The sequence below is a fragment of the Phyllostomus discolor genome, chromosome 8, assembly GCF_004126475.2.
Source record: "Phyllostomus discolor isolate MPI-MPIP mPhyDis1 chromosome 8, mPhyDis1.pri.v3, whole genome shotgun sequence".
Lineage (NCBI taxonomy): Eukaryota > Metazoa > Chordata > Mammalia > Chiroptera > Phyllostomidae > Phyllostomus > Phyllostomus discolor.
In genome coordinates, this window is record NC_040910.2 from 105,843,987 (window position 1) to 105,868,180 (window position 24,194).

Below are 24,194 nucleotides of genomic sequence, written 5' to 3' on the forward strand. Positions count from 1 at the left end.
GCAATGGTTTTCAAAGTGTGGTCTCCAGAGCGACAGCATCAACATCCCTTGGGAACGTGTTGGAAACACAGTTTCTCAAGTTCACCCCAGACCAGCGGAGGCAGAAACCCTGAGGGTGGGGCCCAGCCACCTGTGTCTAACAGGGCCTCCAGGCAGCTTTGAGAACAGCTGGAGTATAAGGAGATGTGTATCTTAACACCTGCCACCAGAATTCCTCTTGCAGAAAAAATTAAAAGCTTTACTTGAAAAAACACATTCAGGAGTTTTGGGGGTAAAAGATGGGCCCCCAAGTACTTTGATGTTGGCTGGGAAGGCAGGAGAGGGAGAGAGAGGAGGAGAGTTTGAAGTTCCCAGGACAGTCATGGCAGGAAGCGGTGAGAGGCCAGGGGGGCAGGGGCTGGGAGGACAGGCACCAGGAAGATGCTAAGAGGCTGTGCGCGGGGACGCAGTCCCACCCCATGGTCCCCAAGACATCTGGCAGCAAAGCCCACTATGCACAGTAAAGGAGAGCGGAGTGTTCAAAGCCGCAGCAGAGCAGGGTCCCAGCCAACATGCCCGAGCTGGGCATGTTTCACAGGGAAGAAGTGGGGGCCGGGAAAGGTCGCTCCAGGGCGAGAGGGTGCACCCAGGTCTGTCTGAACCCAAGGACTTTCCACTGTACCCCAGCGTCTCTGAGGCCAAGGCAAACTATCGAACACATGCATTTAATAGAAAAATGGGAGGCTTAGAAGGGAAAGTGATGCAGATAAAGCCAAGAACATGGGGGGTGGGGGGAAACAAGAAAGAAATACCAGTGAGCGTTTGGGGCCAAAGAGGTCCAGGATGAAGGACCCATTTAAACAAACAAAGGGCAGATAGGATGCGTGTCAGGTTCCGGCCCCAGACGGCCCCCTTCTTCCCACTGTTTGGAAAAACAGAATGACCCCACAGAAAAGACCTGTGAAGACTGAATTTAGGTAGTTCTAACCACCCAAACAGTCAGTTTGCCAACGTGCTCATACACGTGGAAACTTCCATCGGTTTCTATTTAGTGCCTGGTCATTAAATAAAAGCAGAAGAATCACCAGACATTGGAAGTTTTCTGACATTAAGAACAGAGACAAAACAAGCAAACAAACAAAACAATGAAGAGGAATTTAGGGGGGAACAAAAGTAATGCAGACTCTAAAATGACCTGTTAAGATATATATGCGCATATTTTTTTCATATTTTTAAGATTTTATTTATTTATTTTTAGAGAGGGAAGGGAGGGAGATAGAGAGAGAGAGAGAAACATCAATGTGCGGTTGTTGGGGGTCATGGCCTGCAACCCAGGCATGCACCCTGACTGGGAATCGAACCTGCGACACTTTGGTTCGAAGCCTGCGCTCAGTCCACTGAGCTGCACCAGCCAGGGCTTATGCGTATATTTTTTATAACCTCGGAGATAAGTATAGCAGTTACATCCTTGAAACAAGAACCAGGTGTTATAAAAGAGTAACAGAAAATAAAAATATAGCTCTTTGGAATTAAATATATGATAGCTGCAATTAAAAACGTAATACAGATGTTTGAAATGGAAGGAGGGGTGGGGAAGCCAGGACCAAAAATAGCCCAAAGTACAACGTGAGCAGGTCGTACAAAGGTCTCCGCCAGAGCTGCCCTGAGCCCCCAAACTCCCAACCATCTTGCTGAAAGCACCCTCAACCCTGGCTGCACCTTGGAACCACGTGGGGAGCTTTTAAAAGCCCCAACACCAGGCCAATTGAAGTCAGGATTTCAGGATTTCAGACCAGTCATCTGTGTACTTTAAAGCTCTCCAGGTCTTTCCAATGTGCAGCCAGGGCTGAGGACCTCTGGCCAAATGCAAACAGCTTTACTGTTCAAAAGCACAAGCAAATAACATAGATAGTCATTCAAGGCAGGGCCTGGCTAGCTCCATCTTGGAGGGCGTTAGCGTGGATTTGGAAGAGGCTTATACAACAAGGAATACAGTAAAGAGGAAGAGTGTGGCTTGTGTAAAACAGTGAGCCAGGCCCCTGTGTTATACAGAGTGTGCATTACCGTTGCTGGCTGTGGCTTCTCCCACTGGCTTTGCTCTGAGTCAGAATTAGCTAAAAAGTCATGTAACTACTGATTCACGTTGGCTGGCCTGGTGTGCCCTGGACGTTGGCGCTTGGGAGGAGACCTCAGACATGAAACCTAAGCAGGCAGAGATGGATCCCCACTGCCAGAGCATCCAGGCGTCCAGCTAGAATAGCGACTCCACACACTGACCAGTTTTCAAACGCTCAGCATGAGCCTGGCGTAGCCAGGGGGCGGGGAGGCGGGTACCTGACAGCATAGTCAAAGCCACGTTCTCGTCTATGATGACGGAACTGAGCCCCGCCCCCACTGAGGGTCTCCCAGGCAGTGGGTGGAGCCAAGCAGTGAGCTCGGGCCAGTCCAACCCGTGTCAGGAGCCCACGTTCACCATTCTAACGCCCTGGCCCCCTCTGGCTGGCCTCCTTCCATCACTGAGTTAGGGAGGAAAAGAGGCAGGGAGCGGGCTCCTCCCTGTCCCATCCCCAGGCCCCCGTCTGACGAGGGTCAGTCCTGTCCCAGGCACCTAACACGCCGACTGGCCGGGAAGGTGCTCAGCGGGGGGGTATGTTGAATGAACTGCATGATCCCAAGACCAGCACCCTCTTTGGGTGTCTGGGCCTCGGCTGAACTGGCCAAGGTGTTCCAACGAGCCCAAGGCAGAGGTGATACTGAGCGGCAGGAAGGAGAGGGCTGGGAGAAGCCAAAGCCCCAGGCCTCCTTTCACAGCGGGCTGGAAAGGGAAGGATTCCAATGCTGAATCAGGGCGAACTACACTGGGCACCCCTAAGAAGTGGGGTCCTAGGGTTCCCTAGCACCTCCCCCAATCTGTTTTCCACTCTGGATGTGGTTACGACTCTCAGCACCAACAAGGCTCCTTAGCACGTGTTCTTGGCATCTTAGAAAGAGCCCATGGCCATCTGGGGGCAACCTGCCTTCCTTCCCATTTCAGAAAGTCTCACCGTCATCTTTCTGCATTTCCCATCGGAACTTGGTGTTTGCCATTGTCTGTTGAGGGTGGGTTGGGGTGAAGGGAACATTCTGGACACAAGTGAGAGCCTTTGGGTCAAGATGTGGGGGAGCCCCCACTTTTATGCTGTGATGCCTTGGTACCCAAAAGCCCCTGTGCCTTATCAGGTGTCGAGGGCACACCAGCACGTGATGAGCCTCCTCAGGACAAGTGTCTCAGGGTTGTGAGTGGACGTCATGACGGCCGGCTCACTCTCGTGTCTCCCGCTTCTGATGGAGTGTGGGTTTCAGGGGGGTCGCCGGACGGGGAGGCTGAGTGCAAAGGGCTGCCATGGAAGAGTGGGGTTGGTGTAAACACACCCCTAAAAGCACGCTGGTGTGGGACTTCACGAGGCTGCTCCTTGAGAGCCACAGACATGAGCTAATAATGTGGCCCCAGGGTGCTTCCCATTGCGCTGGCCCCAGGGGTATCCATACTGCAGGACCCCGGGGTGACCGTGTATACTGAATGGCAGGAGGGGCTTGGTAACCTCTGCCACCATTTGGGACCCTTGGACAAAGGTCTTCATCAGGAAAGCTTAGCAAAAGCCCCACTGCAGGCCGCTCTACCCACCCCGGAAAGGAGCGTAGGGACCCCGTCGTCCCCAGCATCACACGTGGTCAAACATCCCCCATTCATCTGCCCAGGGGTCACCGTCTCGCCCAGCAGAGACACACACCGACAATCCTGAACGGTGCTGCTTAGGCATTGCGAGCCAGAGCAAATGCGCTTTATTGTTCCGAAGCCCTCCACTGTGTTTCAGAACCCCCTGAGACAGCACCCAGAAGGAACCCTTGGCCCAAGAGGCAGCCTGAGAACAGAGGCCCCGGCCCCCTTTGAAATGATGAGGAGCGGCAGCCGTCAGGTGCGGCCGGCCTAAGTGACAGGGTCTGAGAAACTGTGTGGCCTGTGTTTGCCGTGAGGCCCCTCGGGGCCAGGCCCTGGGCTCTGCACAAAGAGAAGGGGTCGGGCTTTAGGGTTAGGGTTCAGGAGTGGCCAAGTCCAAGCCCTAGAGACAATGGCCTTGACTTTCTGGGCCAGTCCCTCTCAGAACCGGCCTCCTGGGCAGGGCGCACAGAGGGGGCGGGGGCTGCAGGTGGCACGGGCTGCGCCGGGGCCACAGGAGGCTGCAGGGAGACAGGGGAGGCACGCCTTGGAGGGCGAGGGCTCAGGAGCACATGGGTTACAGGGGAGCCTACGGGAAAGAAAAAGATCCGATCAGTATGTTTCTCCAGTTGCTGTTTTTAATAACTCAGATCGCCTTAAAAACCGTTTAGTCCTGCCCCCCTCGTTTCACCAAAAGGAAAACAAGAGGCCCGGGAGACAGAGGACTTGCCAGGGTCATGTGCTGAATTTGTAATAAGACCAGAACTAAAACCCAAGGCTCCTGACGCCCAATGCTGGGCTCTTCCCAGGCCCTGTGCTGCCTCCCAGAACCTTGCAGATTGCACCCAGGAGATGGGAGGGTGCCATGACACTCACTTGCAGTCCTCGCTCTCCAGCAGGCCCCGGTACGTGGCGATCTCGCCCTCCAGCCGGGCCCGCACGTCCAGCAGCACCTGGTACTCCTGGTTCTGCCGCTCCAGGTCACTCCTGATCTCCGCCAGCTGGTTCTCCACGTTGGTGATCATGCACTGCATCTGGGTCAGCTGGGCGCTGTAACGGGCCTCGGTCTCTGCCAGGGTGGATTCCAAAGCATCTCTCTGTAAAAGCAAGGATTGCATAGAGAAGAAGGAGTTTGGAGATCGGAAGAGGAGCAAGGAAGATGCACCTCATCCATCTGAGTCTCCGTGTAGCCTCAGAATGCAAGAGCAGAAGCTCGGAGAATCACTTTCATCGAGAATAAACCACAGTCAGACTTCTCGCTTGAGAGGCACCAACTGGCCCCCGTAGTCATCTTGGTCTCGAGAGTGTAAGTCTATGGATAATGTCTCTGAATAACTCAGAAAGAGTCTGCTCCCACAAATACGGGAGCAGCTGCCCAGACATGCCGGTTGCTGCAGGCCTCCTGTCTTTCACCGCTGGGGCATTTGTGAATGGGGGCTGGGCCCTCATTCCATCTTCTCTGTACAGAAAACCTTGGGTGCTCGAGAACTGGAACCGCTAGGGCCTGCGTGTGTGGTCAGAACATGGAAGTCGGGGGTCTCGTGTGCAGCTAAGCCTGGTCCCCAGCAGCCTCGGGACTCACCATGCTGTGCTGGGCCTGCAGCTCGATCTCCAGGGCGTTGACCGTGCGTCTCAGCTCGATGATCTGCGCCTGGCAGGTCTGCAGCTGCTCCGAGCTGGACACCACCTGCTGGTTCAGCTCCTCCGTCTGAAACGTACACACCCAGGCCCTGGTCAGGACGACTGAGGACACAGCATCAGAGGTCTGACAGAGGCCACTCAGGGCCCTGAGCCCAGAAGGACCTTCCAGATCACCCGAACCATTCATTTTACACTCGAGGGCTTTGTGGCTTAGAGGACAGCAACCTGCCCATGATGACTGGTAAGGTCGAAACGGAGTTGGGACTCAAACACAGGTTGCCTGACCCAGGGCTGCAAGCTGGCTCCTGCGTGGCCCGCGGCATGTCTCCGTTGCACGGACCGTCCCCAGGTGCCCACCTGGGTGTTGAACCAATCTTCGGCATCCCGGCGGTTATTCTCCACCAAGGTCTCATACTGGCACCTCATCTCCTCCAGGACGCGATTGAGGTCAACGGGCGGGGCAGCGTCCACCTCGACGTTGAGCCGGTCCCCAAGCTGGCAGCGCAGCGTGTTCACTTCCTGGGGCACAGACCGGGGTCAGCACCAACTTTCCCAGCCGGCTGCCTCATTCGCCCTCCTCCCCCACACCTACCTACTCCCTGGGCTCACCTCCTGCCCCGCACTCACTCACCTCCTCGTGGTTCTTCTTGAGGCAGAGCAGCTCCTCCTTCAGGGACTCCACCTGGGCCTCCAGGTCGGACTTGCACAGGGTCAGATCATCCAGGATCCTGCGCAGGCTGTTCATGTCCGACTCCACCAGCTGCCGCATGGATACCTCCATCTCATACCTGGCAGGCACATACAGGGCCCTTGAAGCCACACGTCCTTTGTGTATCAGAGTCAGATCCCACCCCAGACGGGCCCGGTGCTGTGTGCCCACCCGGATGCCTCAGGGACTTGATGAAGCCAAAACCCTGAGTCTAGACACCGACGGTGTCCGGCTCCGCCAGACCCCAACCAAGAGGCAAGCAGGACACTCACTTGGTCCTGAAATCGTCCGCGGCCAGCTTGGCGTTGTCGATCTCGACCACCAGCCGGGCGTTCTCCGCCTTGGTGCACAGAGTCTGGAGGAGGGAAAGTGACTTCAGAGAAGGAAAGGACGGTCTGAGGGTGGGGGGCCCCCCCGAGCTGGATGCTCCCTTTGGACAAAGGGCAGCGCCCGTCCGTCCCTGGGCTCTGGGCAGCTGAGCCTCCACGAGGACTTCTGGGCCTGCTGCCTGGGTCCCTCCCAGCGCATCTGTGACCTGAACCTGAAACAGAGTGGGGGGAGGGGGGTGCGGAGACGCTGCGGGAAAGACCCGGCGCGGTGGCTTCCTCTTGTCTTCCTTCTGCCCCGGCCACTGGGGTGTCTGGGCAGGTCATTACCAAGGGCGTGCTTTGCGATTCCTTGGTCATAAACGGCCCTTCTCAGCAGGCAGCTGAGACCTTTAGGGGGTGGGGGCTGGGCAAGAAGGAAACTTCAGACAGGCTTTTCCTTTCCTGGACTAAGTATAGGAAACCTGACCTGCACCAAACTCATCAAAGTCAATCCCCTTACCTTGAAGGAAGAGGAGGGAGTGGGCGGAGAAGAGTCGGGCTACGGTACCAAAGGTGACACAATCAATTAGTTCACAGAGCCTATGTTCGTGTTCTGGCTCCGCACTCTGCCAGCTGGACCACTTTAAACAAGTCACTGAACCAGCCTGTGCCTCAGTGTTCTCATCCGTTAAATGGGCTGGCGATGCCTCCCTCATAAGATTACTGGGAGGAGCAGCAAACAAGGCCACAGGGTAAACATGCCCTGTGACCCCTCAGTGCCCCCTGGGAGCAGGGCCACCGCCACAGGCATCCTGGCTTCCAGCCCAGTGCAGGTGGGCTGAGCAGCCGACGCCACTCAAATCCCCTCACCTTCTTCTGCAGCTCCTCGATGGTCCGGAAGTAGGACTGGTAGTCAGGGCACAGGTAGGGCTCCTGCTGCTCACACCACTCGCGGATACGGCTCTCCAGGCTGGCGTTCTCCTGCTCCAGCTGCCGCACCTTCTCCAGGTAGCTGGCCAGGCGGTCGTTTAGGAACTGCATGGTCTCCTTCTCACTGCCGGTGAGGAGGCCCTCCCCAAACCAGCCCCCACTGACACTGTAGCTGGCGGCAAAGCCTCCGGATGGGAGCCAGAGAGCGGGGAGGCAGCTGGCGGCCCTGCGGCTGCTCCTGCCCAGCCCCGCGGAGCACGTGGAAAAGCTCCGGGCCCCCCGGGGGAGGCCCGGGAGCCTGCAAGAGCTGCCGGAGTACACAGTGGACACACGTGCGGAGCCCCCATAGCCCCCTCCCGGGCCCTTGAGAGACCCTGAAGAAAAGCTGGCCTTGAGGCATTTGGAAGCCATGACCTGAGCAGCCAGGACACAAGGGACAGACCTTCAAGGCCGGCTACCCCCCACCCGATGCAGAGGCGCGGCTCCTCACACGGGTTTATATCCCTGCCCCAGTGGGCGTCGGCCTTCGCCAGACAAAGCGCTTTCTCCTCGTAAAGTTAATACCACTTTCTATGATACCTCCTCGTTAACCTGTTATTTAGCTTCCCGTGGACACTTCCCGGCCTCGTAAAAAAGGAGCCCCGTTGGACTGGCGGCTATGCGGACACGTCTCCGCCGCCCCGTGTTGCTGGGAAAACCGAGTCTCCGCCAGCCCTTCAAAGCGGCCTGTGATCAGGGCCCAGCCCTCAGCCTCCTCTGAAGAGGCGGCGTGGGCGTCCCGCCACGGCCTTGACTTTCTCCAGCATTGTCTTCTTTTATGGGCCCCGGGGAGCAGGGGAGGCCTCTGGGTTGGAAGAATAGGTCTGGTTGTTGCAGGGAAAGCGGGCCCTCCAGCCCAAGGAGACACAGAGGCCCAGAGCCCTTTTGGGCTGTGGTAACCAACTATTACGGTTTCCCCAGGATTGTTCTGGATTCAGTGCCGAAAGCTTCATGTCCCTGGAAACCCCTCAGGCCCGGGGGGGGGGGGGGGGGGGCAGATGGTCCCTGTGGTCGCCCTGGGCCCAGCTCAGCCTCCATGGCCACATCCACCGCCTCCCTGGTCAGGAGGTCCGAGCTCCGGTCATGCAGCCTCAGCTCCAGCCAAAGTGACGGGAGCTCGGCTCCCTGGGGACCGGCCCTCGGGCGCCTCCACGGATAGGAAGGCCTGTCTTCCCAGGCCCTGGCTGAGAGGTGGAGACGCCTTTCCTTCTAGCTGTCGGGGGCCAGGGGGAGTGTTCTTGGCTCCCCGGCCTCCTCAGAAGGCGCAGAGAGCCTGGCCTTCAGGGTTTTAGCTCTGCCACAGGAGTTACCGGGACTCGTGCCGAGAAAGCTTGACAAGGGCGGGATATGGTCCCAGAAAACCCAACCCACCGAGCAAGTGGGGCCTGGAAGAGGGGCTGAGCGCTGAGCCAGGGGCAGGCGTGGCTGCGGAGGGGGTCTCACCAGGTAGGCCAGCGGGCTCTGCCTTCTGTTCGGCCCTGTGGGCTGGGGTCCCGCTTACTCTTCCAGGGACACGTACTATTATTATCTGCTCCGTCAGGAGGAGGACTGTGAGCTGCAGGCCAGCGGCCTTCCAGGCGGGCGCTCAGCGCTTTCCCGTGACAGTCTCACATTTAATCCTCACGTTGCCCTGGGAGCCCGCGCTTGTTTTCCCCATCTCAAAGCTGAGGCAGCCAAGACCACCACCCAGGGACAGGCAGAACCAAGATGCCAACCCGAGTCTAGCTTGGCCCTGTCCACTACACTGCCAGCCTCCACCGCCGCTGCCCACTCCCGTCCTGGGCTGCAGAGGGGGTAGGGCTCCGTGGAGAAAGGAAAGGACGGGATGGGGAAGACTCCCCAAGGGGATGGCCAGCAGCCCCTGGCGTCCCAGGAGAGGGAGCACAGCATCGTGGTTACCTGCGACCTCTGTGGGTTTGAATCCCAGCCCCACCACGTAGGGGCTGTGTGGCTAAACTTCTCTCTCTCCTCCTCCTCTCCCTCCTCCTTCTCCTCCTTTCCTTCCTCCTCATCCTCCTCTCCCTTCTCCGCCTCCGTAACTGGGAAGAGGATAACAGTGCCTGCTCCCTAGGGCTGCTCTGAGGGTTGCGTGAGCATGGAGCCCCTGGAATGGCCCCAAGCCATTCCGTGGTACAAGCTCGGTGAGGGTGGCTGCTGTGACTGCTCGTCCCCACACCGGTGGAGTCTTGTTGTAGTCACACTGGTGATATGAAACAGCTGTCACTAGGGAGTGCAAAGAGTCTCTGAACACACAGGCCGCCACCCCACAGGCCAGGTGCATGTGTCGGGGGCCCTCAGATACAGAGCTTCTGTGAGTCACCGTGCCCTTCCCACGCCTGGGGGGCTGGTGTGACCGGCATCTCTGCCCCCCGTTGGCTGCCTCGGCCTTTCCTCCCTGGAAACCCATGCCCGGCGCAAGGAGGCAGCTGAGCTGGGAACCTGGCTGCCCCTCCCTGGGTGTCTGTGCTTCCCGCCCAGGCGAGCCCAGGGCTCCACCCAAGCCCCGCAGCCGCCTGCAGCCGCCCTAGAGCCCAGAGAATCTAGAGCCGTGGAGGCCGGGAAGCCACCGTCTGTTTATACAGCCCCAGGGTTCTCGCGGGTTCCCAGGCAGGGCCCCGCACCTGTGCTCCCTGGGAGGGATTCCTCTCCCCACACAGCCCTGGCAATAACAAGGCTGATGGCGCCAGCCATCTGTGGTCGAGCACCTTAGCACCTGCCAGTCTCCACGCTGAGCTCTCTCCAGGCATTCTCTCACCCGCTCCTTCCACCGTCTCATGAGAAGGGCATTGCCCATGCCCCCGTGTAATAGGGGAATAAACAGGCCTGGGATGTTCCGGGAGCCTGCCCCCTGCTCAGCCCTGTTGTGCCCTGCCAGCTGCAGACACCCGCAGCACAGACTGGTGGCTGAGCTGTTGGCCCTCCAGTCACTGGCACCCTCAGGTTGTCTCGTGTTTCAGCCCTGTCCTCCCAGAAAGACTGCGAGTTCCTGGGGGCGAGGACCGACCTGGTACTGCTTTCGAAACCTCTGCGGTGTCAAGCACAGTACTGGGCTTCTAGGTGTCTCAGCATGAATGAATGAATGAATGAGTGAATGAATGAATGATTTGCTCATCGTGAATTGTACTAAGGAAGCAAAGAAAGGATTTCGAGAGGAAGGGAGGACCGAAAGGGAGGGAACGATGACGGAAGGAAAGACAATGTGGGTAGAGAACGGAGAGACAAAGATGCCTCCCAGGTCAGTCTTATCACCCTCCCTCTCGTAGAGGAGGAAAGTGAGACTCGGCGATAAGAGGAGATGAGGCGTCTCCGTGTGGGCACGCGGCACCTGCTCGCCCTAATCAGCCCCTTTCGTTCCCTCGGCCCAAAGCCATTCTGCCCGAAGGGAGACCTCAGCCTGAAAGGCGCGGCTACAAGTTTTTGATGAGTTTTTTAGATTATTTTATAAGACATGTAAGTCATATTTTTAAAGCTATGAATTATCCTGTAAATTGTTCTGGTCTATTTCCATCCTTTCTTAGTATGCTTTCTAATAGAACAAAATAATTACCTAGAATTCCTCATCAGCAAGAACTAACATTAGTGGCAAGTATTCTGAGAACTTTCCCGGTAAGACTTTGCACTCTGCTCAGGTGGGGTCTGTGCTGTCCCCAGAACACCCCACAGATACACCTGGCCATGTTCTCAGTACCCTCTGCCCTCCTTCCTCCTGCTTCTGCCCGCCCATCAAGGTGCCCGTCGATTCTAACTGTCCCCTAAGCCTTCCCTGGCTGTCCCAGCTCTCAATGCTCTCTGCCCCTCCCGAGGGCCTGGCAGCCTGCCCTCACCCACACCTGCCAGCCTGGTGCCATGGGGTCATGTGTGGGGAGGTCCGAAAACCTGGACCACCGGCCCCATGGGAACTGCGCCTCTTCTCTGCTATCTGGCCAAGCTGCTTCTCCTCGCCTGCCTCTCCCTAGGGAGCCCCTGCCTCAGCACTGGGTTTTCCACACATGGAGCATCCAGTGCACATCTGCTGATAGAAGTCTGCTGCTCACTCGCTATGTTAATGGCTGGTCCACACGCGTGTTCAGTTCTGGAGCACACACTGGTTGGTGATTTAAACTGGAACTCCGTCGAGGGTGTGTGTGAGGTTGACAGTAGGAAGAGGTGTGTGTGGGGGGGGGGGGTTCCTTAACCAACACAGGTGCTCTAAACAATGTAATGGAAGGCTGGACAAAGCTCCATAGATATGGCGCCTGTGAGCGTGCATGAGTGCACACTCTGTAAACTGCAGAGTGAACGCAGAGACAGCCTGCACAGTACAAGGAGGTGACAGTGTGATCATCTATCAGGTCACAACCCCATGTGGTCCATCCGCCTGCTCGGACTCAGTACCCAGGCAGCTCGAGCTGCAGCCGCAACAGAAGGCTCAGCCCATTCCCTGGTCCCCGGCTGCTCCCACGTACCAGCAAACCAGATGGGGGCAACCAACTCTGCGTGCCCAGCTGCCTGAGCCTCAGGCACGAGCCAGGAACTGCAGACCGCAGGCCCCAGAGCAGGAGCAGGGCAGCAGGAGAGTGAGACCCGGTGGAAGGCCCCTCCTGCCCCCAGGCCAAGCAGGCTCTCTGAGGCTCGGGCCTTCAGCTTCAGCACCCACCTCCAAAGGTGATGCTGGCTGACAGCACAGGCCCCACCCTCACCCTCCTGGGTACCCAAGCACAGAACTCGGGCCCATGGGGTGGGGGTCCCACTCTCCACATGCCACCAAGGAGCTCTTCATTTAACACATGCTCGTGGCTACTTCCTGGGTGCTGTGTGCCCTTGAGCCTCCTGCAGCCCCACTTCCCAGGTGAGCCAGCTGACACCAGAGAGGGCACGTGACAGGCCTGGGCGCCCGCTGCTGAGCGCAGGGCCAGGCTCAGCGCAGGGTGCTCCCGTCTGCCCGTGCACACCTCCCCCTGAGATCCGAGAGGTTCCTGCGGCGCCTCTGGTTGAGCACCACCTTCCCGGTGCCATCAGTCACGGCCGCCTCCTGCCCACAGAGGTCTAGGGCTCGCGTAAGACGCCAGAGGCAGAAAAAGAAGAGACAGACGCAGACTCGGAGCCAGACACGCAGAGAGGGCTGGGAACCTGCGTGCTGGGAAGACCAGCGGAGTTGGAGTCCGCGTAGCTCAGCCAGGGCCTGCCGCCCTCACCGCTGTGTGGCCCGGGGGAGTTGCTGCCCTCCCTGGGCCTGTGTTCCCCACTGATGAGGGAGGTGGGAGGCCAAGAAGCATGAGGGACTCGGACTCCTCACAGGCCACGCCCCTCTGACCAGAGGGGGGCAGGGCCTGGCACAATTGGGCTCAATACCCAGGGGGGCACGGCTTCCCCCCTAGAATCCGGGGCACTCTGAACTCTGCCCCCTCGTGAGCTTCCGCGTCTGACCCCTCCCCCACTTCACTGTCCCCACCACCCCTTTCACTTCCGCTTTGCTCCCAGTGTTGGGGACATGGCTTCACCTCCCACCTTCATCCCTCGGCCCAGGTCACCCTGACGCCCCTCCCTGAGGTGGTTGGCCCAGGCTGGCAGCCTGGGGTTTGCCCCGCTGGTCCTGGAACCCCCTCTTCGGGACTGTCCCCAGGGTCAGGTGTGAGGGTGGGCGAGCGGGGTAGAGAGCTGGACGAGGGAGAAGCTGAAGGGCAGGGAGACAGAAGCACCAGATCCAGGCAGGGCCCCTGAGGAGGACTGGCCTGGGAGCCCTTGCCTCTTCTGGGGTCACCCCAGGTGGGTGTCCACAGGCACGGCCCCCAAGCCAGTGGGTTATGACCGGCACCCACTGGGGCTGGCTCACTGTCTGATCTGGTGGAGCAGGGCCTGAGGTGCCCCCGTTACTAAATATGTTTGGTCACCCCGTCATTCCGTATCCCCCGGAGCCCGAGAAGGCAGAGCCGGAACCAAAACCCACGGCTTCAGTGCAGCCGCTGCCCCAACGCCCCCACTCGCCGACCACGTGAGAACAGACGGACTCGCGTTTGCTATGCCAGAAGAACACTTTATTGGGTGACTCTCCAGGGGAAGCTACTTTTGCATGCATAAAAGCAGTGAAGCTCAGAAACACAATGTAAGAAGTATTCTGGTAGAAAAACCTGCTCAGCGGGGAGCCCCTCTAGGGAAGCGGGGTCGTTGGGAGCTGGGGGCCACAGGGGCGTCCTCCTTCCTGTGGGCCCAGGTGCACGCGCCCTGGCGGGCTGGGCGGCCGGCTACAGCTGGCAGGACTTCATGTGCTCCCTGGAGGACATGCCTTTCCCGTCTCTGATCTCGTCCTTGGCGCTGCGCATCTGGGTGCTGCTGACCTGGGGAGCCGGGCCGCAGGTCATGCCCGAGGTGTAAGGAACCCTAGCGGCGGGCTTGCATTCCGTGGCGCAGGGGTGGGCAGGAAGCCTGAGGAGAGGAGATCGTTTCAGGTTGTGTGCGTGCGGCACCAGGGCATCGCGCTGACATCGTGTTAAACGGTTGAGGGGACCGAATGTGAGACAGGTGGGGGTGACGACAAGGGCCTCAGACTGCACCTGTCACGTCCCCAGGGGCTACAGGGATGAGGACTAGGGACTCCCAGCTAAAACGGTGTTTGGACTGGCCTGTCCCCCTGTGAATGACCGAAGTCCAGGGCTGGAAGGAATCTGTCTCGAGAGGCTGTGGATCAGTCCCCCTGCACCTGTGTAACAGCCACTTCGGGGCTGACACCGCCAGCACAGCACGGCACTGAGTGACGAGCCCTTTCCCGGAGCCTGGCTCCCCAGGGCCGCGGCCACTCACTTGCCGTCCTCACTCTCCAGCAGGCGGCGGTAGGTGGCGATCTCCGATTCCAGCCGGGCCTTGACGTCCAGGAGGACCTGGTACTCCTGGTTCTGCCGCTCCAGGTCGCAGCGGATCTCCGCCAGCTGGTTCTCCACGTTGCTGATCAGGCACTGCATCTGGGCCAGCTGGGAGCCGTAGCGGGCCTCGGTCTCCGCCAGGGTGGACTCCAGGGAGTTCCGCTGCCGCGGGAAAGAGGGTGAGCTGCCCGTGGGAGGGCACCCCGCCCAGAAGCCCGCAGCCCTGGGATACTGCACATCCCCATGATCGCACCCCGTGGGGGTCCAAGTGCTGAGGCTGGAGGGTCAGGGAGCCTGCCTGCCACAGGCGGTGGCCGGCCCCTCTGGCAGTGGCCACTCACCATGCTGTGCTGGGCCTGCAGCTCGATCTCCAGGGCGTTGACGTTACGTCTCAGCTCGATGATCTCCGTCTGGCAGCACTGCAGCTGCTCGGAGCTGGATACCACCTGCTGGCTCAGCTCCTGGGTCTGAGAAACAGGAGAGTGCCCAGAGCACGGTCAGACCACGGGAAGCGACGGGCAAGGGCAACCCCACCCCAGGAGCTGGCCGTGCTGGGCTGCCCCCAGCCCACCTGGGTGTTGAACCAGGCCTCCACGTCTCTGCGGTTATTCTCCACCAGGGCCTCGTACTGGCACCGCATCTCCTCCAGGACCTTGTTGAGATCCACTGGAGGCGCGGCGTCCACCTCCACGTTCAGCCGGTCCCCGAGCTGGCACCGGAGTGTGCCGACTTCCTGCAGACAGCAGACAAGAAGGCGTTAGGTGCACAAAGGGCGCTGGATGGGGCTGCAGGTGAGCTGCACGCAAACCTGCCTCCCTCAGTTGCCAGCTGTGTGACATTAAACAGGACACTGAACCTCTCTGAGCCTCAGTCTCCTTGTGGACCTGTGCTTCCCTCCTCAGGGGGGTGGGGAGGACGCAAGTGCCAGGTGAACGGAATAGTTAGCAGGCACTACAGCTCAAATGGAGATTCAGTGTCGTGGGCAGGAGTGTGGGATCTGTGTGACCTCAGGCAAGTGATTTAACCTCTCTGTGCCTCAGTTTTCTTGTCTGTAGAATGAAGCTCGTCATTAGTACACCCCTGCTGGGATTGCTGTGAGGGTGAAATGAAGTGCAAAGGGCGTCACATAGCTCCTGGCACCAGTAAGCCATAAACCAATGTCAGCTAGAGCTCCTGAGGAGGTGGTGGTCCCACGGTCTCGCCCAAGACTCCCTGCTGGACGGGAAACACTGGGAGGTTGTATGGCACCAGCCCTACCTCCTCGTGGTTCTTCTTGAGGCAGAGCAGCTCCTCCTTGAGGGACTCCACCTGGGCCTCCAGGTCGGCCCTGCACAGGGTCAGCTCGTCCAGCATCCTGCGCAGGCCATTGGTGTCGGCCTCCACCAGCTGCCGCAGGCCCAGCTCCGTCTCGTACCTGCACACACAGAATCCTGCCGAGTCTGCGACAGAGGGGCCACGCACAGGGAGGGCCCCCCGCCCTGCCATCCAGCTGCAGTGGCTGATTTGGGGTCAGCAGCATGGAGGTCCTTTCCCTTGACCCAGAAGGGATGCAGAGCCAATGCTGCATTTTCCACCTGCAGCTTCCTCTGGCCCCATGGCCACCTCCCCAGCTCCCAAGGGCAGGGGACAGAAACAAGGGAACCGCACAGACACCTCCCCAACCAGGTCTACTCACTTGGTCCGAAAGTCGTCAGTAGCCAGCTTGGCATTGTCAATTTGCAGGATCAGCCTGGCATTCTCAGCCTTGGTCATCAGGATCTGGGGAGCAAGGGGTACCCTGTGAGCTAGAGAAGACCTAGCAGCATAGGGGTGGCTGGGATGGGGTAGCCCAGCTCACAGAGGCTACGCCTGTGAGTGCCACCGGCACCTTCGGCATCTCCAACCCTGAGCCCCGAGCCCAGGTGTGGAGGGAGTGTCAGTTGTAGGAGGGGTGTCAGTCGCCATGGGTCCTGACATCAGGCTCCCAGAGTGGCCCCGTGGGAAGCACTAGGGTGACTGGAGAGAACCGGGCTGAGCTGGAGTCGGGTTCTGCATCCAGCACCGGCAGGCCGTGCAATCTTGGGCAAGTGGCTGAGCCTCCCTAAAATCCAACTTCCTCGTCTGTTAAATGGGTCCAGGAATGCCCGTCTCTCTGAGATGAGGAGTAAGTAAGCCAAGGAGAGGAGCGTGTCAGGCGCAGCAGCGCTTGTGTCCAGTAGGGGCTCGATGCATGTTATTGACCTTCGTGTAGCTGAGACAGCGAGGGAAGGGGCAGAAGGGCTGGCCGCAGGTTACCCGCCCAGAGAGGTCTGGGGCCCCCAGGACATCAAGACCCCGAAGGGGAAGATACGAGAATTTCCTCAGGGCTATAGTTGCATCTGCAGTTCCTTGAGGGGAGACAGCCCCCTCCAGGGGCTGGGCTGCCTGACTAGACAGGGGCCAGGCCCCCGTTACCTTCTGCTGCAGCTCCTCGATGGTCTTGAAGTAGGACTGGTAGTCCGGGCAGATGTACGGGATCTGGGTCTCGTACCACTCCCGGATGCGGCACTCCAGCTCCGCGTTCTCCCGCTCCAGCTGCCGCACCTTCTCCAGGTAGTTGGCCAGGCGGTCGTTCAGGAACTGCATGGTCTCCTTCTCGCTGCCATTGAAGGAGCCCTCGCAGAACCAGGCCCCACTCCCAGCAAAGCCAGAGGGCTGGCACCCAGAGGACAGGTAGGAGCAGCTCCCGGGGCTGGAGAAGCCCATCCTGGCGGAGGAGGCAGACCCCGCGGCACCCCCGAGACTGGGAGTCCGGCAGGAGCCCATGGAGCAGGCAGAGGACACCCGCGAAGTGCCGGCCGCTGAGCCACAGAGGCCCTTGACGGACCCAGAAGAGAAGATCGGGGAGCAGGTCTGGGTGGCCATGATGCCAGCAAGGAAGGTCGCAGCTTAGCCAGGAGCTGGGGCGCTGTGCTCTCCAGGCCTTTCCGGGGTGCTTATATACCCACTTCGCGGGGTGTTGTCCTGTTACTCTTGGGAAAGCCTAATTCCTAGCCGGGAAAGCTAATCTCATTAGAACACGATTTTTGCTGCCCATCTAGAATTCCCCGCCTTGTAAAGAAAAAAAAAAATGGTCCAATTGGGTTTGCTAAGTCAGGACTCTCCACTGTTGCCTCTTCGTGACAGAATATGAATTTTATTGCCTCTTCAAAGACTTTGCACCAGATCCTATAAACTGGGAGTGGCCTCACAGATGACATGGGGTTCCTGCCCTACTGGCAAGTCTTCCCTTAAGGAGCCTGATCTGTCCATTTGTCACCATCAGCCCCGACCCCCACCCTCATAGCTGCCACCCTGGGTCCGGGCCCCACGGATGGTGAAAAAGGAGCAAAGCAAGCTAACATTCCTGGAGCATCTATTATGTGTAGAGTTATTTCATTTACGCCTCACGACAGTCCCGGAAAGTGGCCAATATTGTCTCCATCTTACCAGGGTGGAAACGGAGGCTCAGAATGGTTAGGAAATAAATACATAAAGGCTCGCTTTGGGTAAACAGGCAGTGAGTAAAGCAGCCTGGAGCTGCAGCTGGAGCTCTCGGGCCCCAAATGCCACATTCTCATGCCCCACACAACCAAGGTCAAGTGCCACCACTCAGAATTTAGGGACGGGAGACCGAAGTTCAAAGCCTCGCTCTGCTGCTGACCTGTGGAACACGTCCCCACCTGTCTGGCCTCCTCCGTGTCTTCATCGTGTCCGTGGAGATCGCCAAGCTGCCCCGCCTACTTCACACTGATCAAACGTCAGGAGTCAAAGTGTTTTGAAAACCACTGGGTGCTATGGAGATGTTGGTTAGGCTGAGCAAACAGTCTCCATGGGTCCTTTGCGGCTGTGGCCAGCAAAGGATCATGGGAGTGAGCCTGAAAACGGGGCTGCTTTGGAGAGCAGTCCTCTCTGTGGCCCCCAGCTCTCCAAACCTAGGAGGGTAGAATCAGGACCCCAAGACAGCCTGCTCTGCCCGCCCCACCCCCCAGTCCCTGAACTGCGTACAGAGACGGTCGATGAAGCCTCTTTGGGTAGGAAAGGAATAAGAAGCACAAACAAAGCACCACCAGGCAGGTAAGCAAGCCAGGAGAACCTGAGAATTAAGGAGCAAAGGTGAGTGCGGGCCCCTGCCTCCCCACGCTCCCCACGCGGGCTCTCCCAAGGCGTGGGCCACCCGTCCCTCCTCTCCCACACAGACTTGCTTCGCAAGGCTGGAATTTATGGAGGCATTTATGTGCTTCTGGAGTTGTAATTTACCAACCTCTTAAAACGCTTTATAAGCTTCTCTCTGAAATTACTCAGGAGGTGCCCAGCACCTCCCCCGGTGCAGTGGATGCCTGGACAGGATGCCCGAGAGCGGCCTGGTGAGCTCCTCCTGGGAGCCAGGGCCCCGGCTGCCCCGGCCACAGTGCTTCTTGACGGCCCCTCTGCCCAGCTCGGCTGCTGGGGCCTTGGGCGGGGCCATCCCAGGGTTTCACAGCCTTGACCCCATTGACAAACAGACCACATAGTTCTCTTATGGGGGCTTCTTGTGCATCGTAAAATGTTGGCAGCACCCCTGACTCTACGACCAGGTGCCAGTAAGGATCCCCTGCCCTAGTGGTGACAACCAGAAACGTCACTAGGCATTGCCAAATATCCCCTGGGGGGCACACCGCCCTCAGTAGAGACCCACTGGACTGTGAGGACAGGGACTGGGGCTCTCACCGGGCCTCCTCTAAGCACCCCCTTTGTTTTCTAGGACAACAGTGCAGTCTCATATAGTCACTGCAGGGCCTTCTCGGTGCTCAGTGTGCCTCGGTTTACCTCATTTGTGACACAGCGGGCTTACCCTGCAGGCAGCCTCTGCCACGTAGATAGAGCCCAGCACAGCTCCTCTCTGGGCGGAGTCTCTGGCTGAAACTGGCGTTCTCATGTGTTTAACCCTTGCACTGCGAATCCCGTGTCGGAAGCTGATTCTAGGTTTCTCCCAGGGCGACTCACGAAGCAGACCCTGAGCCGCTCTGGCTGTTTTCCCGTCTCAGACTCTGCTCAGGAGGGCCCCCGTGGGCGGGCGTCCATGCAGGTGTTCCCCGGGGACGAGGAGAGGCACGCACCCCGCCCCGGGGCAGGCGACGAGCTGGACAGAGCAGGTCTTTCCGTCGCTCTCGGTCCCCTGCCGCTCTCAACGTCACAGACTCCAAGGCCACTTGTTGGAGGCGAGTGTGGCAGGGGCCTCATGGGCTGGTGACAGACCACGAGAACAGAATTGCTCTGTTCTTTTCCACGCAGATGCGTGGACCATCGTGGGGTGAGGGGGGCCTGAGCGGAGCAGAGGCCCTACCCGTATCCGCGGAGACAGCCAGCGCTCACCCCCCAGGGCAGCACCAGGTGGCGGCCTGCCCCGCCCCTCATGGTGACCCAGCCCCGGAGAAAATCCACCTGCTCCGTGTTTGGCTGCCCATTCAACAGATTTTGTGTCAAAATAGGGTCCTCTTCTGAGACCATTGCTTCCAACATTAATCAAAACCACACTGGGCTAAGGGTCAGGGAACAGGACTCCAGTCCGAGCTCAGCCCCAAAGTCTCCGTGTGACCCACCTCCATGCTGAGGCCCAGGGTCCTGTCTGAACACGAAGGGCCTGGACAGGGCGCACTTACGGCCATCGCATCTTGGACGCTATAGGATCTGGGGCCCCGAGTTTCCTGTGGAGAGAGCCGGAAGTCACCCAGGTGTGTCTGTGCCTCGTTCACCATCTCCCAGTCGCCATCCCTTCTCTGTCACTGAGCCACAGAAGAAAGAGGAAATACGTCCCTTTCCAGGACACAGTGGGGTTTTCCTTTCTGCGCAGACTGGCCTGGGCCTCCCCCTGGCTGTCCTCCGTAGGCAGGGGCAACGTTGACCACCTCCCAAGGCTGCTCCCAGAAGACCCCATTCAGAAGCTCGGTGTCATCAGCACCTGGAGCAGGCATCCCCGTGCACCCAGGTGGACTGAGTGCTGGCCGGTGAACCAAAGCATCGCAGGTTCGATTCCCAGTCAGGGCACATGCCTGGGTTGCAGGCCATGGCCCCCAGCAACCACACATTGATGTTTCTCTCTCTCTCTCTCTTTCCCCCTCCCTTCCCTCTCTAAAAATAAATAAAATCTTTTTTAAAAAATAACATCTCTGGCTGCCTGAGCCAGGACTCAGCTTTGCGGAAGAAGGGGCTCAGAGAATGAGGAGCCGGGCGGCAGGGGCCCTGGGCCTGGATTCAGTGAGACCTCAGTTCAAGCTGCTGCATCCAGCTGAGCCTCGGCTCTCCCAAGAGGGGAACGGAGATGATAGCACCACATTCGCAGGACTGTGGGAGCTATGTTGAAATGTGCTTGATACACAGGAACTCATGTCACAGATTTCAGAGAGCAACACTGTTCTTGGAGCCCACACAGCCTGAGCCCCCAATGCTGTTTCCAGCACACGAACCACTCACCCCGGTTTCGTGCGGTGCTGACTCAGAGGCCCAGCCCAGCTGCACAAGGAAAGGCAGCTGCTGAAAGAAGTGGTGGCCGGGGCTATGTCCAGGGCTGAAGGGACCATCAGCCGGGACTCTGTCTGGCCTCTGGCCTTTACTCTACGAGCTTCCACACGCCTCTCCCACCCCATTCAAGTGCAGGTGCTGGCTGCAGGGCCACGGGGCCCACAGGACGCTCTCTGCCCACTCACCCCGGGCTTCAAGGAGGTGCTGCTGCAGGAGCAGCAAACGCCCTGGCTCTTCCCAAGCCCACCGTGGAAGGCCACCAAGTTCAAAGTCAACCACTGAGTTTGTGGCTCCTTCTTTGGTAAGAAGAAGTCTCCATCCTTAAATGAGCTTCCATCTAAAGCCAAGGTTCTCCATGGGCAAAGAGCCAAGAAATCAAACCTGAATCTCCTTCTCCCTGGCTCTGAACAGGCCCTCCAGTGCGGAAGGCACCAGGCACAGCCTGTCGTGGCGAGCCCAAGGAGGAAACGGGCTCTCTGAGCAGCGGGCCCCTTCACCTGCTTCTCTGGGCTGTGGTCAGGGGGTGTCAGCCACCACCACCCCACACTGCCCCAAAGGCATCGGAGGAAGCAGACAGTGGACCACGGAGCAGCCAGGTCCCCTACAACTGGGCACCAAGGGGACTAAGGTCATTCAGGAAGTCCATGGCCACCTCTCTTAGTGTCCTGCTGGCGTATACTTCCTCTTCCCAGGTGGCTCCTGCTGCCTGTCCCACCTTGGATGTCCCTGCACACAGGTCCCGCAGAATTCCCCACCCTTCACAGGCATCCAAGAAATGCTGATCCCGTGTCTTAACCCCTTCCGACGCCACCCAGCTAGTCACCCAGAAAGGGGAGACCCACACTGGTCTCACTCCCTCACACACGCGCCACTGCTTTTTCCTTGTAACGACTAGTTCAAGTGACAAAGCAAGTGCTTGAAATTCCCGGCCCCGCCCAGAAAAACACAGTTTCTCTATACTCTGTGTCAAATAACCACATCAACAGCTTGTGCCTCAACAGCTGCCTACTGACGTTGGGTGCTAGTACAGACACGCAGCAACAGGTACGCCACGTCGAGGGAGACATTGTGGGGGTGAAAACTTCAATGAAGACACTTTAAGCTACCCAGTTCACTCGTCCGAGAGCTGGAGGAAGGCCTCGCTTACTCAGCTTCAGTGGAGGGAGACTCGGGAGTGTTCACGGTCCTGCTACGGCTGGGGTGGCCAGATTTAGCAAATACAAATCCGGGCAATGTCTGGGACACACTTACATTAAAAACTGATTCATTGTCTGTTTGCGATTCCGATTTAACCGGGCGGCTTGCATGTTAGCTGGCAGTCCTCAGTGAGAGCCTCGGCAAACGAGACACATCTGTTCCTTTCTCCCTCCCTGGCCTGTCACCAAGACTGGCTGGTCTCGGGGACAGGTATACCTGGACTCTCTTGGAAAATCGCCCCTTTCTGTCCTGTCTTCCCTATTCCCAGTGGCTGCCATTTTTGCCCTCACGGCCAGCGAGTGGGGCACAGGCAGTGCTGAGCTGTCCTAACGCTCGTCCTGGCCGCCTCGGTGACATTCCACCTTGATGGCAGCTGCCTCCAGTGGGGTGACTCAGATCTTCCTAGGCAGGACTTGGCAAGCCCCTTTCTGCTCCATTTCTTGTGCCCCCAGCCTGTGCCCCAAACCTCTGCCAACCTCCTGCTGTCACCAGGCCTCACCGAACTCAGGACGGTCTGGACACACAGCAGGTGACCAAGGAGGTCGGCCCCAACTCTGTCGACAGAGCCCAGAGCCCCTGCCCAGAGGCCTCAGGAGAGTGACGAGTGACCATGGCTCTGAATAGGGGTTCCTCCCCAGGCTCTGGGGTCTGCAGGGCACCCCAGGGACCCAGCTTCCCACATGCTGCTCCATGCATGGTCCTGAGTTCCCGTGAGCCTTGACCTTGCCCAGAGAAGGCCTCAAAACACCCCCTTTACCAGGCCAGAGTTGCCCTGGGACTCTCATCTCCCCTATAATACAAAGGTGTTTTCTCTCCCCCAGGCTACAGTCTTGGCAATTGCCCAGGGCTTTGGGATTCTGCCCCAAACTGCTCTTGCCCTGGGGGAGGCCTAGAGAGCCACCAGACCCCAGTCTTCAGCCGTACCTCTGTGGTTTTCTCACGCCCAGCTCTGCCTTCCCGACTGTGGGCAGCTGTTCCCAAGTGGCTGTGCTGGCTGCCAGCTCCCGTCTGGAAGAGCCCAGGGCCTCCTGCTCAGGTGCACTCGGGCCCTGGCTCCCCCCACCCAGCTTTTATGGAGAATTCCGGGGCTGCCACGGCTGTCCCCGGTGTGCTTAGAGAACATGTGGTTTGTGGGAGACGCACTGCCAGGCCCAGGGGCAGAAAGAAGCTGCTGCCTCCGTCTCCCGCGTCCCCTTGGTTCAGGTGCCACTTAACCGAACCACAAAGCCAAGTTCCCCGTTTGATCGGGTCCCGTGGTCTGCGTTTACAGGGGCTGGCGCGGCGGCCCTCCCGGCGTGTCCACACCCCGGGCTGTGGGCTGCAGCAGGTCGTCATCACCCACTCTTGGCCCTGAGGACTCCACTTTCAAGCTGCCCTGAGATCCCGGGATGAAAGAAGCCGCAGAGTCATTATGGCTGGCTGTAAAAACCGGGCCAGACACGTGAATTCCAGTTCTTGGTTCACTCCCCCAAATCGCCACCCCCCAGTGGCAGCCCCCACCCACCTGCCTGATTCCTCCCAACTCTGTGGTGCCCCGTGGAGCTGTTCAAAGGGAAGCAGTCCACATGCCCTGCCCCACTCCAGCCACCAAAAGCCTCAGGAACGTCATCCAACAGGGGGCAAGCCCCTGAGAGGTACCAACCCAGGCAGGGAAGGACAAAGGCCCAGCAGCTGACACAGGGAGCGGTGCCATTGCCCACGGCCTTCCTGTGGAAGCTCTTTCTTCTCTTCGCCAGGCTTCCCGTGGGCATGCAGGGGGCAGTGGGCAGGAGGGAACGAGGTTCCCCTTGCCAGCAAAACCTGGGTGCAGTTATCCCTTACTCTAGGTCTTCTGTGGACCCTCAAGGCTGTCACCCAAAGCAGAGAGACAACAGGCACCCAGGAGGGTCTTGGGGCTGCAGCTCTGTCCTCAGCTGTGATCTGCTTGCTCCAGCGCCCAGCTGCCCAGTGTGAGGCCATGTTGGGAGTAAGCCAGGCTGGGGCCCAGCGCATAGGCCTGTCCCTTCCCTGTGTCCCTGAAGGTGGTCCTGCAGGCACTCACCTGCTTTCTGGAGTGAGCCTGCCCCCTGCAGGACCCAGGCAGGACACACAAGCCCACGGGAGCACCTAGGTGCACCAGCTCGGCCATCTGGGCGGAGCCTGGGGAGAGGGAGGCACCCTGTGCTGTAGGCGAGAAACCGGGTGACAGAGCAGCCAGGAGTCACAGGCGGCACGCCAATTAGCCACCTTTGTGCAGCACCTGCCGTGCGGAGGCGCCTCGCTCTGGAGCTCTGAGGTATGGGGACACCATGAGAATGTTCTGTGGCTGATGTCTTTGTCCCCTAAACACTGGGGCTTAGGAGAAAGCCTCATGTCTCACC

At 59.0% G+C, this 24,194-nt stretch overlaps 2 protein-coding genes across 2 annotated transcripts; both read right to left on the reverse strand.

The window, feature by feature from the left end:
* Nucleotides 1–3,758: 3,758 nt before the first annotated feature.
* On the reverse strand, nt 3,759–8,248 carry KRT35 (keratin 35). The gene is made up of 7 exons (XM_028520190.2): nt 7,205–8,248; nt 6,299–6,381; nt 5,949–6,105; nt 5,675–5,836; nt 5,259–5,384; nt 4,553–4,773; nt 3,759–4,265 (listed from the first exon to the last, which is right to left on the reverse strand). Exons 1-7 carry the CDS (start codon nt 7,673–7,675, stop codon nt 4,118–4,120), a joined length of 1,368 nt encoding a protein of 455 aa, XP_028375991.1. The 5' UTR covers nt 7,676–8,248; the 3' UTR covers nt 3,759–4,117.
* Nucleotides 8,249–13,311: 5,063 nt separating this feature from the next.
* On the reverse strand, nt 13,312–18,749 carry KRT36 (keratin 36). The gene is made up of 7 exons (XM_028520153.2): nt 16,573–18,749; nt 15,815–15,897; nt 15,397–15,553; nt 14,711–14,872; nt 14,481–14,606; nt 14,081–14,301; nt 13,312–13,705 (listed from the first exon to the last, which is right to left on the reverse strand). Exons 1-7 carry the CDS (start codon nt 17,020–17,022, stop codon nt 13,525–13,527), a joined length of 1,380 nt encoding a protein of 459 aa, XP_028375954.1. The 5' UTR covers nt 17,023–18,749; the 3' UTR covers nt 13,312–13,524.
* Nucleotides 18,750–24,194: the final 5,445 nt, after the last annotated feature.

Coding starts and splice junctions, on each gene's coding strand:
- KRT35 (XM_028520190.2), bottom strand. CDS start 7,675: ATGGCTTCCAAATGCCTCAAGGCCAGCTTTTCTTCAGGGTCTCTCAAG. Junction 6,106..6,298: donor GCGGACGATTTCAGGACCAA/GTGAGTGTCCTG, acceptor TGTGCCTGCCAG/GTATGAGATGGAGGTATCCA. Junction 5,385..5,674: donor AAGATTGGTTCAACACCCAG/GTGGGCACCTGG, acceptor TGTACGTTTCAG/ACGGAGGAGCTGAACCAGCA.
- KRT36 (XM_028520153.2), bottom strand. CDS start 17,022: ATGGCCACCCAGACCTGCTCCCCGATCTTCTCTTCTGGGTCCGTCAAG. Junction 15,898..16,572: donor TCGAGGAGCTGCAGCAGAAG/GTAACGGGGGCC, acceptor CTTGCTCCCCAG/ATCCTGATGACCAAGGCTGA. Junction 15,554..15,814: donor ACTGACGACTTTCGGACCAA/GTGAGTAGACCT, acceptor CTGTGTGTGCAG/GTACGAGACGGAGCTGGGCC.